At 39.3% G+C, this 13,132-nt stretch overlaps 1 protein-coding gene across 7 annotated transcripts in view; it reads left to right on the top strand.

The window, feature by feature from the left end:
* The window catches only part of LOC105208526 (myosin-G heavy chain), a 71,082-nt gene that overhangs the window by 43,681 nt on the left and 14,269 nt on the right, over nucleotides 1-13,132 (top strand). For 6 of the 7 annotated variants that reach the window (XM_054226873.1, XM_029037928.2, XM_054226876.1 and 3 more), the window contains 4 exons: nucleotides 7,309-7,940; nucleotides 8,095-8,721; nucleotides 8,793-9,500; nucleotides 11,459-13,067. In XM_054226873.1, the coding sequence (XP_054082848.1) occupies nucleotides 7,309-7,940; nucleotides 8,095-8,721; nucleotides 8,793-9,500; nucleotides 11,459-13,067 (3,576 nt within the window). The remainder of the gene's footprint in view (nucleotides 1-7,308; nucleotides 7,941-8,094; nucleotides 8,722-8,792; nucleotides 9,501-11,458; nucleotides 13,068-13,132) is intronic. The other variant, XM_054226872.1, reaches the window with a different exon arrangement.

Here is a 13,132-nt window from a genome sequence, read left to right as displayed (position 1 = left end):
CGCCACCTCTCTCTCTCCTTCGCAGTTGGAGATCCCAAGTGTAACCAGGTCGCTCTCCACCTGGTCCCTCCAACGGAGTGGAGGCCTTCCCCTTCCTCGGCTTCCTCCGGCGGGTACTGCCTCGAACACTTTCAGGGCTGGAGTGTTTTAGTCCATTCGGACAACATGACCTAGCCAGCGTAGCCGCTGTCTTTTTATTCGCTGAACTATGTCAATGTCGTCGTATAACTCGTACAGCTCATCGTTCCATCGTCTGCGGTATTCGCCGTTGCCAATGTTCTTAGGACCATAAATTAATATTATAATGATTATATTTATTACGATATTATAAGACCAAAACGTTTGAAAAATAGTCAAATTTCAATTTCACTCCAATACATTTCTATTGTACTATTTAGTAAGCAAAATTTGAATATGCTTTCTGATCTTTAGCTATGTATATAAATTGCATTCCTTAAACGACGATATTTGTTTTTACATAACCGTTACAGACCTAATTTAGGATTTGGTCCTTGAAGAATAACTTTCGGTCGGAAATTGGATATTTTATCTTGGAATTTGTTCGACCCAGCCCCGGATCCACTTGTCCAAGTAAAAAAAAAATTTATTAAGGGGTTAGGGGTAGTCATGATTTTCAAAAAATCAATTTGTTTTTGCATTTTCGTTAAGTGTAATATCTTAAAAATATTCTCTGAAAATTTGAAGTAGATCCGATAATAAGTTTTCGAGTTATTCGACAAATAACAAAGATCGTCGGGCGCTCCCTAACGTTCGGGAGCAACAAACTATGTTTTTTGAACTGGTGACAACTGTACTTCGATAACCGCTCAGTAGATTTTAATGAAATTCATACGGCTTTTAGAACACATAATAAACTCAAGCCTGATCGAAAGGTTTTTTCAAAAATTTCGACTTCTTAAGACCAAAAGATTTCCAAAAAATTTCCTGAGGCCGCCACTTTGTTAATTTTTGAAAAAAAATCTTCGATCAGGCCCAGAATTATCTATTTATAAAACAAAATTTTTTATCCGATTGAATTTAGAGAGAGAATTTAGAGTCTCCAAGGACTTATGATTGTCACCGCAAGGACCTGTTTTGAAACTGGGTCAACACAGACAGCTATAACTTTGGAAATTATAATTTTTTTTTCAAATTTTCGTGACTTCATGTCAAAACATTGTGTAAAAATGCCTTAGTATTACTTTTGTAAATTAACATGTGTTAATAGCAAAAAATATTACTGAAAATTCTCATTTTTTCGTGTCTCTGACTACCCCTAAACCCTTAAGCTTGTATATAATTTCGATCAATAGTTGAGTTGAGTCACTGAACTTATTTGAGTTCCCAATTTCTATGATCTCATCTTTTTATATTTTTATGGCAAAGTTAGTATAGTGAGGTATGAAAGGATCCAGTCGCCAAACTTCACTCAATAGCGATCTAGTGTTCTAAGGATATTACAAGACAAGAGCTTTGAAACATTTTTTGGATCCGACTGTTTAGATCTAAATATATTGGACTTTTATTTTGTAGCAATTGCAAGCCTTGAATCTTTGGACTTTTACGAAACCTCTCAATTTTCTCCTTTATCCAATATTGTCCACGGATTTTATCCTACTTTAGGACCACACCAAAGATTAGGCTGTTCCCAAGACATTTGGTTTTATATAAACTTAACTTTTACGCATGGTTATAGATCTGTCGAAGGATTTCCTGTTTGCAATTGCAATTATAGATAAAATATGAGTCAGTATATTTAGTTCAAAGTTTTTCGAACAAAAGCTTTCAAGTCGCGTGCCATTATTTTTCTCAGAAGATAACTGAAGGTAGTGGTAGTTATGACTTTTAAACTTTGTCTTATCAAGTTCAAAAATGTTATATGCAGTTCTTGTCAGATATACAAATGATCTAGTATATTCCCAAAATATAATATAATTATCAACCTCAGAAGCTCGATTATATATTAAGGGTTACTACATGAGATATTTTGAAAAAGTTTAATTGGTCCTAAACTTTATGTTAGATACTATTAAGGGAACAGTAATAAACCAAAAGTTTTCTGAAGATGACTGTTTGTCCATCTAATTTTCCTTAAAAATTTAACACCGTTTCGTACATTAATGACTTTACCTATTTAAAGTCTACTATCCCGGCCAAAATATAGCTTTACAGTCTCAATTCCTCACAAAACCATAATATTACAAATTCGTAATAATACCAAAAAACATTAAAAATATAGTAGAATCTTCTCTTGGCGCCAAAAATTCTCGAGTTTTTGCTCTGAACTTATTTAATTTGCTATATCAGTCTTTTAGAGCCAGCATGCGTATATGTATTTTACCAACACTGTTTAAGATGATGAGAAAATACCAAAACACAAAAATTATAATTAATGCAAACAAACCGAAAATGGTGTTTTTAATAGCCACAACAAACGCTGTATGTTGTTCAGCGAGTTTTGACTCGCATCAAAAATAATGGTTACAAAGCCTAGCAAGGTGAAGAAGCTGAACGCGCAGCGGTTCGACTTTTTCTAGGTTGTGTACTCGCTTATCTCTCGCTCGCTCTTTCTCGTTCTCTCACGCTTACACTTAATCTCTTTCCCGCTCACACAAGCGCGCGACCTTTGCATTGTATTATGAATGATTTGAATATTTATATTCTTATAACTTTAGTTTCTAAATTTATACTTTTTACTAAGCTTCTTCTCTCATTAATTTGGAAAGTTCGCATATAATTATGTAGAACTAAAAATTTCATGCTTATCACGCGAGTATATACACGAGCAAGCTTCCACCTGTTCGTGGCTTAGTTGGTTGTTACCAGCTGTAGGCAATTTAAGTTTGTCATTGGTAAGGCATCGCTATTTAAATTTTGTAGTCATTTTATTTTACGAAAATCTAAAATGAGTTTTCAATCCGCTCGAAGCCAAACAATCAAACAGGTGTGCATATGTAGTTACCAATCATAAATCAGCGTTGAGCATTGAGCACTGTCTCTATTGTTATTGAAATGGCGCTCCGCATAATCGTAGTACTTCTGCTGCCACTCGGCACAAGACACAATTTAAATACTCGTCGGATTTGAAACTGCTAATGAAGATATGTATATGTAGATGTAGACGCTCATTACCATAAGCGGTCGCTTTTAAGTTCAGTTTGATGTCAGTAGATAAGTGGTGGCTATAAATCTCTCTTTCGATGAGAGCGATCATGTTACACACACATTATATATATATATACTCGTATATAGACCAACAGTTCAGAGTTTATCCATTGGCGCTCACGTCATCTATTTAATTTGTTGATTTTTGGAATCACTTGTTCAATGATTTTCGGTGGAGCATTGCAACTGTCAACTGAGAACTGTCAGATGTCAATTGCATGATATACAATTATATTTGACAGCTTTTGAAAATAGTCATGGTTTAAATAGTTATTTGTATATGTGGGAAGACACTCTCAATCAGTTCATTTTTATACTCTCGCAACAAAGTTGCTACGAGAGTATTATAGTTTTGTTCACATAACGGTTGTTTGTAACACCTAAAACTAAAAGAGTTAGATATAGGGACATATATACCAAAGTGATCAGGGTGACGAGTAAAGTTCAAATCCGGATGTCTGTCTGTCCGTCTGTGCAAGCTGTAACTTGAGTAAAAATTAAGATATCTTGACGAAACTTGGCACAAATATTCCTTGGCACCATAAGAAGGTTAAGTTCGAAAATAAGCGGAATCGGACCATTGCCACGCCCACAAAATGACGAAAACCAAAAACACATAAAGTGCCATAACTAAGCCATAAATAAAGCTATGGAAATAAAATTTGGTATGAAGGATCACACTATGAAGGGGCATATTTGGATGTAATTTTTTTGGGGAGGTGGGCGTGGTCCCGCCCACAAATCGGTTATTTGTATTTAACTCGCAAACCAATTACGCTATATAAACCAAACTTTCTGCAGTCGGTTCCCTTACGTACCCCACCACACACCATGAAAATAGTTAAAATCGGATAATAACCACGCCCACCTCCCATACAAAGGTTAGGTTGAAAATTACTAAAAGTGGGTTAACTAACTAACGAAAAACGTCAGAGACACTACATTTTGCAGAAGAAATAGCAGAAGGGAGTTGTACTCATATTTTTTTAACCAAAGAAAATGGGCGTGGCATCGCCCATTTATAGGTCAAAAACCATATCTCAGGAACTACTCGACCGATTCGAATGTAATTCGGTATATATTATTTTCTTGGCACCGTGATGACACGTGTGGAAAATGGATGAAATCGGTTCACAACCACGACAACTTCCCATGTAACTTAATTTTGAACTCCATCTCATTCCTTCACTTTTTAATATATACATAAGGAACCAATAAAGATAGCGAAATAAAACTTTACACAAATACTGTATATGATCTGTGGCATCACTTGTGAAAAAATTGTCGAAAACGGACTATTACTTTTCAAAGCTCCGAATACCGAATATGAAGAATTCAGTGTCCTATGGTAATTTTTCATCGAAAAGTTCGGTAAATCTCTCAGGTATCTTTATTTAATTTAGAGGACATATTTTTCTTCTAATAGTGTAACTTCCCCTACCTCTCATATACCTAATTATAAGATTTTCAAATTGGGTCAAATTGTGTGTTATCTTAATAAAAATGTGTGACCTGCTCTACGAAAAGGGAGCTAACGTGCGAAAACTAGTTTTCTGGGAAACAGCTGTTAAAAATAAACAACTCTCATCTTCCATCCGAATCAATTAAAAGTGAAAATTGATTTTTTGACACCTAAGCCCCCTTTCCGTAGACCAGGTCACATATATCAATAAATTGCGAGTGTAAAATGTTCGGTTGCACCCGAACTTAGCCTTTCCTTACTTGTTGGTTTGAACAACAGTACAGAAATTATCTGGCAATCTAATATGTTGAGAAATGAAATTCTTGATGAAATTCTATTTCACCGTTTCCAAGATCCAGTAATTGCTTAGAAAATTCTTGTGCTGTTGGATCATTTTGGAGTTATACTCGCATGATTTTTGTCAGTCTGAGTGTTTCAACATTTCTCCATAAAATTGATTGTTTTAGACATGCATTAACTTCATCTGCAAAAGTAGAGCGAGGAATAACTGGCAACGTTTGCCGGAAATCACCAGATAGTAATAAAATAGTACCACCGAAAAGTCTGTCACTATTGTTTAAATCCTGCATATTCCTATTTAATGCTTCGAGTGAATGCTTATGAGCCATAGTACACTCATCCCAAATTATGATCGAAGTCTTCCGTAACACTGCTGCCATTCCGCTTCTTTTTTTGATATTACACATTGCATTTGGATTGTTATGAATATCTAATAGTAGATTAAAAGCAGAATGTGCTGTCCGCAGTTTCGTAAGAATGAAAGATAACAATTTAGAGATGCACTGCAAGATGTTGAATAACAGGTTCTCTATGGTGTATGAGGAAGCTAAGTATGCGCCAGATAGCTTCATTGCTGCTAATGTAGCATGCTATTTCATCATTTTCGTCTATATTTTGTACTCCAAATACGGCCAAATCACTGCCCTTATGAACGTACTTGCAAATATACTTGATGGATTTGACAGAACTGCAAAGCTCAACATTAAAATGAGCCTTGTACGTTTTGGAGAGTAGTGGTGAGTATGGTACTACCCATTGATTGTCAATTTCTAATTGGTTAGAATTTGAAGTTCTCATTTTATATGTATGACCATCATTATCCGCGTTTCTGCGGCGATACATTAGATAACCATGAATAATAACTATCCTATCCTCTACGTTGGACCAAATTACATGTATATACCAACTTTCACGAATATCAGTTGACTCGTTTTTGAGTTCATTCGGAACATACACTCGGACACTGAATATATATTAAGATTACATAAACAAATTTTTTCTCATTCATTTACCGTATATATCAGTATACCTCTTCAGATGAATTCCCCTTTCCCTTTACTGTACTAATTGTTCATACTTTCTTCATCAATTAGTGTTAAGAATCCAGGGTCTTCGTTAATGCAGTTCAGCTACTCCTTAATATTCTCTACATCGCATCCTTAAAAAATTATGAATTTTCATTGCATCTGTTAGTTCTTGAACATCGTCGTTTGGTTCGATTGAGTGTCGACCTATTGCGAGTGTCGACTGGCAGTAGAATAGACTCCAGTCGAGTGAGTCGTTTATATTTTGGCATGGTTGAGCAACTAATCGACTGAATTGCAATAACACCTGCAGTCGACAAACGCTTAGTTGTCGATTATCTACTGCCAGTCGATGCTCGCAATAGGGGTTGTATATTTGTTGGAGAAAAAGGTCATAGGTGTACTATCTACCAAGATCAAAACATACACATTTAATTAGGATCATTATCATAAAAGATATTGAATAGTTAATTTGGGCAAATTAGGCGGCGTCAAAAATTCGGTATATATTGAAAAAATAATTTTCAGGACGATTAGACAGAGTGAATAGTTGGTATGATTTGGAATTAGATCCAACCTTCATAAGTCACATATTTCACATATGCCGAACTAGACCATTGATTTCGTAAGATACAACATCTAGAGGGATGTATGTTTTGTAAAGCTATCTGGGAATCTGTCCACAGCAACTTATTCTGATCCCCAGACCTCAAGGGTATGGTCATTTGGAAGATATAGACGAGACTGAGGATTATTTTGAAGCAAAAGGTCAATCGTTGAGGAAAAATCTGTCCACTGCGACTTATTCTGATCCCCAGACCTCAAGTCTATGGTCATTTGGAAGATATAGATGAGACTGAGGATTATTTTGAAGCAAAAGGTCAATCGTTGAGGAAAATTTGTTTCGTTAAGATGGAAGATCACTATAATCGCCCTGTTAAACAATAAAATCGAGTGACCAGGAGTGATGAACACTCTTTTCAGTTATTAAGATTGCTGCTGACAAATTTACTTGTAGTACCACATTAGTTTGATCCATAATTGAAAATCATAATTTTTTTCTCATAATTCACCATGTGACGAGCCATAACCAAATTATATGCGACCTTGAACTGATCATTTAACCTAACCTAACCCACCGAGAAGTTCACATGATATTGAGTTTGCGACTTTACTAATTGATTAAGCTTATTGTTACCATTGCGAGCTCTCGCTTTCAAAACGACTCACAAATATAGAGTTCTCTAACGTTATCGAAGAATATTTTAAAAGTTTAATTTTTTAAATTTGTTTGTATTTTTATAACTTTTTTTTAACCTATAAATTAACCAAGTTCTCTGTTTATATCTCCTGCAGACGCATCCTCATCCAATGAAGCCGTGCACTTGCAGCAGCGCCTCAAGAGCCTCAGCACTGAGTTAGTCACCCTACGCAATCGGTTGCATGTTGGACAAGGACAACAACAACAAAACAACAGCAACAGCAACAATAATAATAACAATAGCAACAACAACAACAACAATAGCCATAATAACACCTCCAATTGCAATGTCACAACGGTGAGTAATCTACAACAGCACCAACAGCAACAACAACAACAGCAACATGTCAACAACACAGCTGGCCTAACCGGCGTCAATTTGCATGCATCCACACCGAATCTACACAACAGCACGCATCAACTTAGCAATAATAATACAACAACAACAACAAATTGCATTAATAATAACAGCTTGCAACAGCACCAGCAGCAGCAACAACAATTGCAATTATCACACTCAACGCTAATTCCCACACTCGGTGGCAATAGCAGTAATAACAATAACAATAACAACGCAATTAACAAATCTAATAGCGGCAATTGCAATAGCAACAACAACAGCAACAACAATGTATCCTTGACATCATGCAATAACGTCAACAGCACCAACAGCGCATTTACGCACATTAACAACAATAATAACAGCAACAACAACAGCACAAACAAGGTGAGTCAGCGGCGTTGTAATCGCCGGCGTTGACAAGACAATTTGCTGTTTATAGAAAATTGCTCTGTAATTACCTGCAATTACAAATATACTTATAAGTGTTCGTTGTTTTTGTTTTTTTTTTTCTTTGTTTCGTCTGCTTTCGCCGCATTAGTCACATTTGCACAGCTTTAGCCACACGTTGCCACATAATTCAACAATTTCCGCCGGCAATACAGCGTCGTTGACGTCCGGCGCTGCTGCGGGCATTGTTTCCACACGCAACACTTCCATACCACACCCATTACCGTCAACGATACAGCAGCAGCAACAGCAACCACATCATCAACAACATCAACAGTCACACCATCACCACCACCACCAGCAACAACAACAACAGCATCAGCCGCAACAACAACAACATAACTCGCATACGCTTCCAATGCGCTCCACAGCCAACATTGGCGCACATGTCCAACACCTAAGCCATAATTTGCCACCCTTCATACCGATCGCTCAGAAGCAATTGAGCGCCAGTCATGGCAGCAGTTTCAGCAATATTGTCGCACCTTTCGGTTATAACAGTACAAATGTGGAGCAACGCAATGTGAGCAACAACTATTTGGGTAGCCTACAAATACACCACAGCAGTGTTGGCCATAACAACAACAACAATGTTGGCAGTGGCGGTGCACACAAGCAGCCGCGTGAGATTGAGGATCTCATACATCTGCCCGGTCCACTGACCGAAGATGCAGTGATGCGCACATTGCAGGCGCGCTTCAACGACAATTGCTACTTTGTAAGTCATGAAATTCCTCACTAACCTCACTTTAATAACCATTAAATATAAATTCTTCCCACCACTTGCAGACTAACGTTGGCCCCATACTGCTGTCCATCAATCCCTATCGCGATGTTGGTAATCCACTCACACTCACCTCAACCCGCTCACTACCATTGGCGCCGCAATTGAACAAAATCGTGCAGGAAGCTGTGCGTCAGCAAACGGAGACCGGTTATCCGCAAGCTATCATACTCTCCGGCACTTCGGGTGCTGGTAAGACGCACTGTTCTATGCTGCTGTTGCGTCAGCTCTTCGCTGTCGCTGGTGGTGGTCCGGAAACGGATGCTTTTAAGCATTTGGCTGCCGCTTTTACGGTGCTACGTTCTTTGGGTTCCGCCAAGACCACCACTAATTCGGAATCCAGTCGCATTGGCCAATTTATTGAGGTGCAAGTCACTGATGGCGCTCTCTACCGCACTAAGATACACTGTTACTTTTTGGATCAAACACGTGTCATACGTCCGTTGCCGAAGGAGAAGAACTATCATATCTTCTATCAAATGCTGGCTGGTCTGAGCAGAGAGGAACGTATCAAATTGAATTTGGAGGGTTATTCGCCGGCGAATTTACGTTATCTACAAAGTGGTGATATTGTACAGAATGAACAGGAGGATGCCGCACGCTTTCAGGCATGGAAGACTTGTTTGGGCATTTTGGGTATACCATTCTTGGATGTGGTGCGTGTACTTGCCGCTGTTTTGTTGCTGGGGAATGTGCAATTTATCGATGGGCAGGTGAGTTCCAGAAAGATTTGTATAAACCATAGTTAGAGAGCTTAAAGTGACTGATCTAAACAGATATAGACGCTATATATTGAGCCCTAGAATATTCTTAAGACAGACTGCTATGTCAAACCTTTGGAAGATCATTTGTCAGATAGACGGGAAGCGATACGAAGAGAGCAAGGACACATCTTCGCTTCTTTGTGAGTTTGTTTTAGTTCCTTTAACAGATCTAGACCATACATATTTAGTCCTAGAGTTTTCAAGATAGGCTGAGATGGCAAACCTTTGGATGATAGAGCGACCTACTTAAGGGGGTGGACCATTATTTCTATTCGTTTGAAGACTACCATTATAGGTATATTTAAAAACATATCTCGGAGTCCTGTTTCCTCATGACTCGAGTTTCCCTTGCAAAAGGAATCGAGATTTCTATTCGAATTAATATGGAAGTATATTAACTTCTCCGAGCCGTTCGATCAATCTATTGCTGGATAAAATAAAAGTGCCGCAGAACTTAATAGAGAAGGCACAATCTTCTATAAGCTTCATTGGAAGCAACAACCGCGCCGTTAGTTCTGCTTTTCCCAGACGAAGCGAATGAGTCTGGTCGTGAAGGAGGACAAGACGAAATATCTCCTGTCATCAAACAAACTGTCAGAGCATTCGCCACTTGGATCTCACGCCTTTTGAACATTGCAATGTTCCAATGCATTGGCAACGGCGAATACCGCAGACGATGGAATGATGGCTGTATGTGTTATACGACGACATAGAGAGATCAACGAATTAAAAAAACAGCGGCTACACTGGCTAGCTCATGTTGTCTGAATGGACGAAAACAATCCAGCTTTGAAAGTGTGCAATGCACTACCTGCTGGTAGAAAACAGAAAGTCCGGGTGGAGAAGACCTGCCTGAACTTGGGATTTCCTATTGGCTCCAAACACTCAAAAGGAGGGGCCATAACCAGTGTCTACGCCAATAAAGAATCATATTTCTAGTTGAAAGCCTTTGAAACTGCACTATGGCAACGGCATATTTCTTACAAAGATTTTATGGATGTTTCTGTCAACCTCGTTAGCTTTTTCGAATAGAATCTCGATAATTAACGTAACTTACGGAAATTACAGCTTCTGTTCTTTAAAATATCTCTTCACAATACCACAGATTGTAAGCAAATTATTTGGATTATCCGAGCCTTAGATTCCACTTCATTAGAGGCTAAATCCAAAATATCATCAAAAGCGATTTTACGAGTTGTTTTTCAAATTCATTTTCTAATATATTGTTTCAAGAATCACAAATCGTTTAATTCAAAACTACTGTTTGTAGAAAATCTTGTTGACCAACAATTCTTTCATTCTTATATTCAAACAAAGAAAAATTCTTCGCTCAAAGACCTAACAGATCTTATACTGAACGTAGAGACTATAGAAGAGATGAAGTTGTTGAAAAATTTCTCTAAGCCCAAATGCTATAATCGATGAAAAATTAGATTAAAATTCAACCAAATATATAAAATTTGTATACTGAAGGTTACTCATATGCTTTTAAAATATTTTAAAATTTCGGGCATTTGTGTCACCCTATACAAATTTCTATTTTAGCTCAAATACAATAATAGGTGTGTGTCTTTGCTACAATACCAATTTAGAAAACGGCACTTTGTCACAAATTCTAGTGCTACGCATGTGGCACAGTGGTAGAACACTATGCCGTTGAATCAAGTGCTGCAGGTTCAAATCCCAGCACAAGCACTTTTCTCGTTATGATGTATTTATTTGGGTAATTTACGCCTGAATGTGATTTTAAATCGTGTATGTTGCGAACTTCATGACTGAACGGGAAAATTTAGTTAACTTTTTTAAAAATATTTTTAAGTAAATTTTTATTTTTAAAATATATATTTTAGTATTTTACTTTACATTTTAATTATTTTTATTCATAAATCTTGCTCATTCTCTTATAGAGCCTCGAGGTGGATGTTAAAGGTGAAGCCGAACTGAACTCCGTCGCCAGCTTGTTGGGCGTGCCGCCTGCCGCACTCTTTCGTGGGCTCACCACACGCACACACAACGCACGTGGTCAGCTAGTGAAGTCTGTCTGCGATGCCAATATGTCCAACATGACACGCGATTGTCTGGCGAAAGCGCTGTACTGTCGCACCGTAGCCACCATTGTGCGACGTGCCAACAGCCTTAAACGACTTGGCTCTACACTGGGCACTTTGAGCTCCGATTCTAACGAGTCTGTGCACAATCAGGCTGATGTCGCTTCACAGCACGCTTCCACTATTGGCGGTAACTCCGGCTCCAAGTCAATGGCGGCCTTAAATAATGCGGTACGTCATGCCACCGACGGTTTTATCGGCATACTGGATATGTTCGGCTTCGAGGAGCCATCACATGCACAGCTGGAGCACCTCTGCATCAATTTGTGCGCCGAAACTATGCAGCATTTCTACAATACGCACATTTTCAAGTCTTCGGTGGAGTCTTGTCGTGATGAGGGTATCGTATGTGATGCGGAAGTGGACTATGTCGATAATGTGCCCTGCATCGACTTGATATCTTCGCTACGCACTGGTCTGCTAAGCATGCTGGACGCTGAGTGCTCCATACGCGGCACGGCTGAGAGTTATGTCGCCAAGATTAAGGTGCAACACCGCAATTCAACACGTCTGGAGACGAAACACGCGAGCGAACCGTATGATCCACGCATGTTTATGATACGTCACTTTGCCGGACGTGTTGAGTATGATACCACCGATTTTTTGGACACAAATCGCGATGTGGTGCGTGACGACTTGGTAGCAGTCTTCTATAAACACACCTGCAATTTCGGTTTTGCCACACATCTCTTTGGCTCCGAGCTGAAGGCTTTGTACGCCTTGCAGAATGTGCCACGCGGTCTGAGTTTCCGTATTTCACCCACATCGCATACGGATCTGCTGAATGGCGATGAACCCGTCTCTACGCTCACACAAGACTTCCACACACGCCTGGACAATTTGTTGCGCACGCTGGTGCACGCGCGTCCACATTTCGTGCGTTGCATACGCAGCAATGCCAATGAAACGGCCGGTTGCTTCGAACGCAAGATGGTCGTCCGGCAGATACGCTCACTGCAGGTGCTGGAGACCGTTAACCTGATGGCATCTGGTTTTCCGCATCGCATGCGTTTCAAGCAATTCAATGCACGCTATGTCGCCATGTTGGCGCCGTTTCGACTGCATCGCCGCAGCGAGGATAAAGCGATGGAAGATTGCAATCTTATTTTGGAGTTCGCCATGGATAATCCGCCGGTGTTGGACGGCTCCGTCACACTTGCTTGGTCGCCGGGTAAGCGTCACGTATTCCTTAGCGAGGGCATGCGTCAGCATTTGGAACATCTGCGCGCGGAGATACGCACAAAGAGCGCTACGTTGATACAGGCCACCTGGCGCGGTTGGCAGTGGCGCAAGAAGATGGGCGGTGTGAAGCGTACGCGCGGCGTTAATGGCGTCATAACGATGCTACCGACTGCGGCCAGTGCAACAAAACTAACCAAATTGCTGCCCAATAGCGGTGCGAACTCACGTAAGTAGTAATACGGCATGGCAGTTATGAAATTGAAATTAATTTTTTCACTCTCTCTGCTTTGT

Source organism: Zeugodacus cucurbitae, chromosome 3, assembly GCF_028554725.1.
Source record: "Zeugodacus cucurbitae isolate PBARC_wt_2022May chromosome 3, idZeuCucr1.2, whole genome shotgun sequence".
Classification (NCBI taxonomy): Eukaryota; Metazoa; Arthropoda; class Insecta; order Diptera; family Tephritidae; genus Zeugodacus; species Zeugodacus cucurbitae.
Note: the sequence above shows the minus strand (reverse complement) of the source record. Positions and strands in the feature narration are given on the sequence as shown.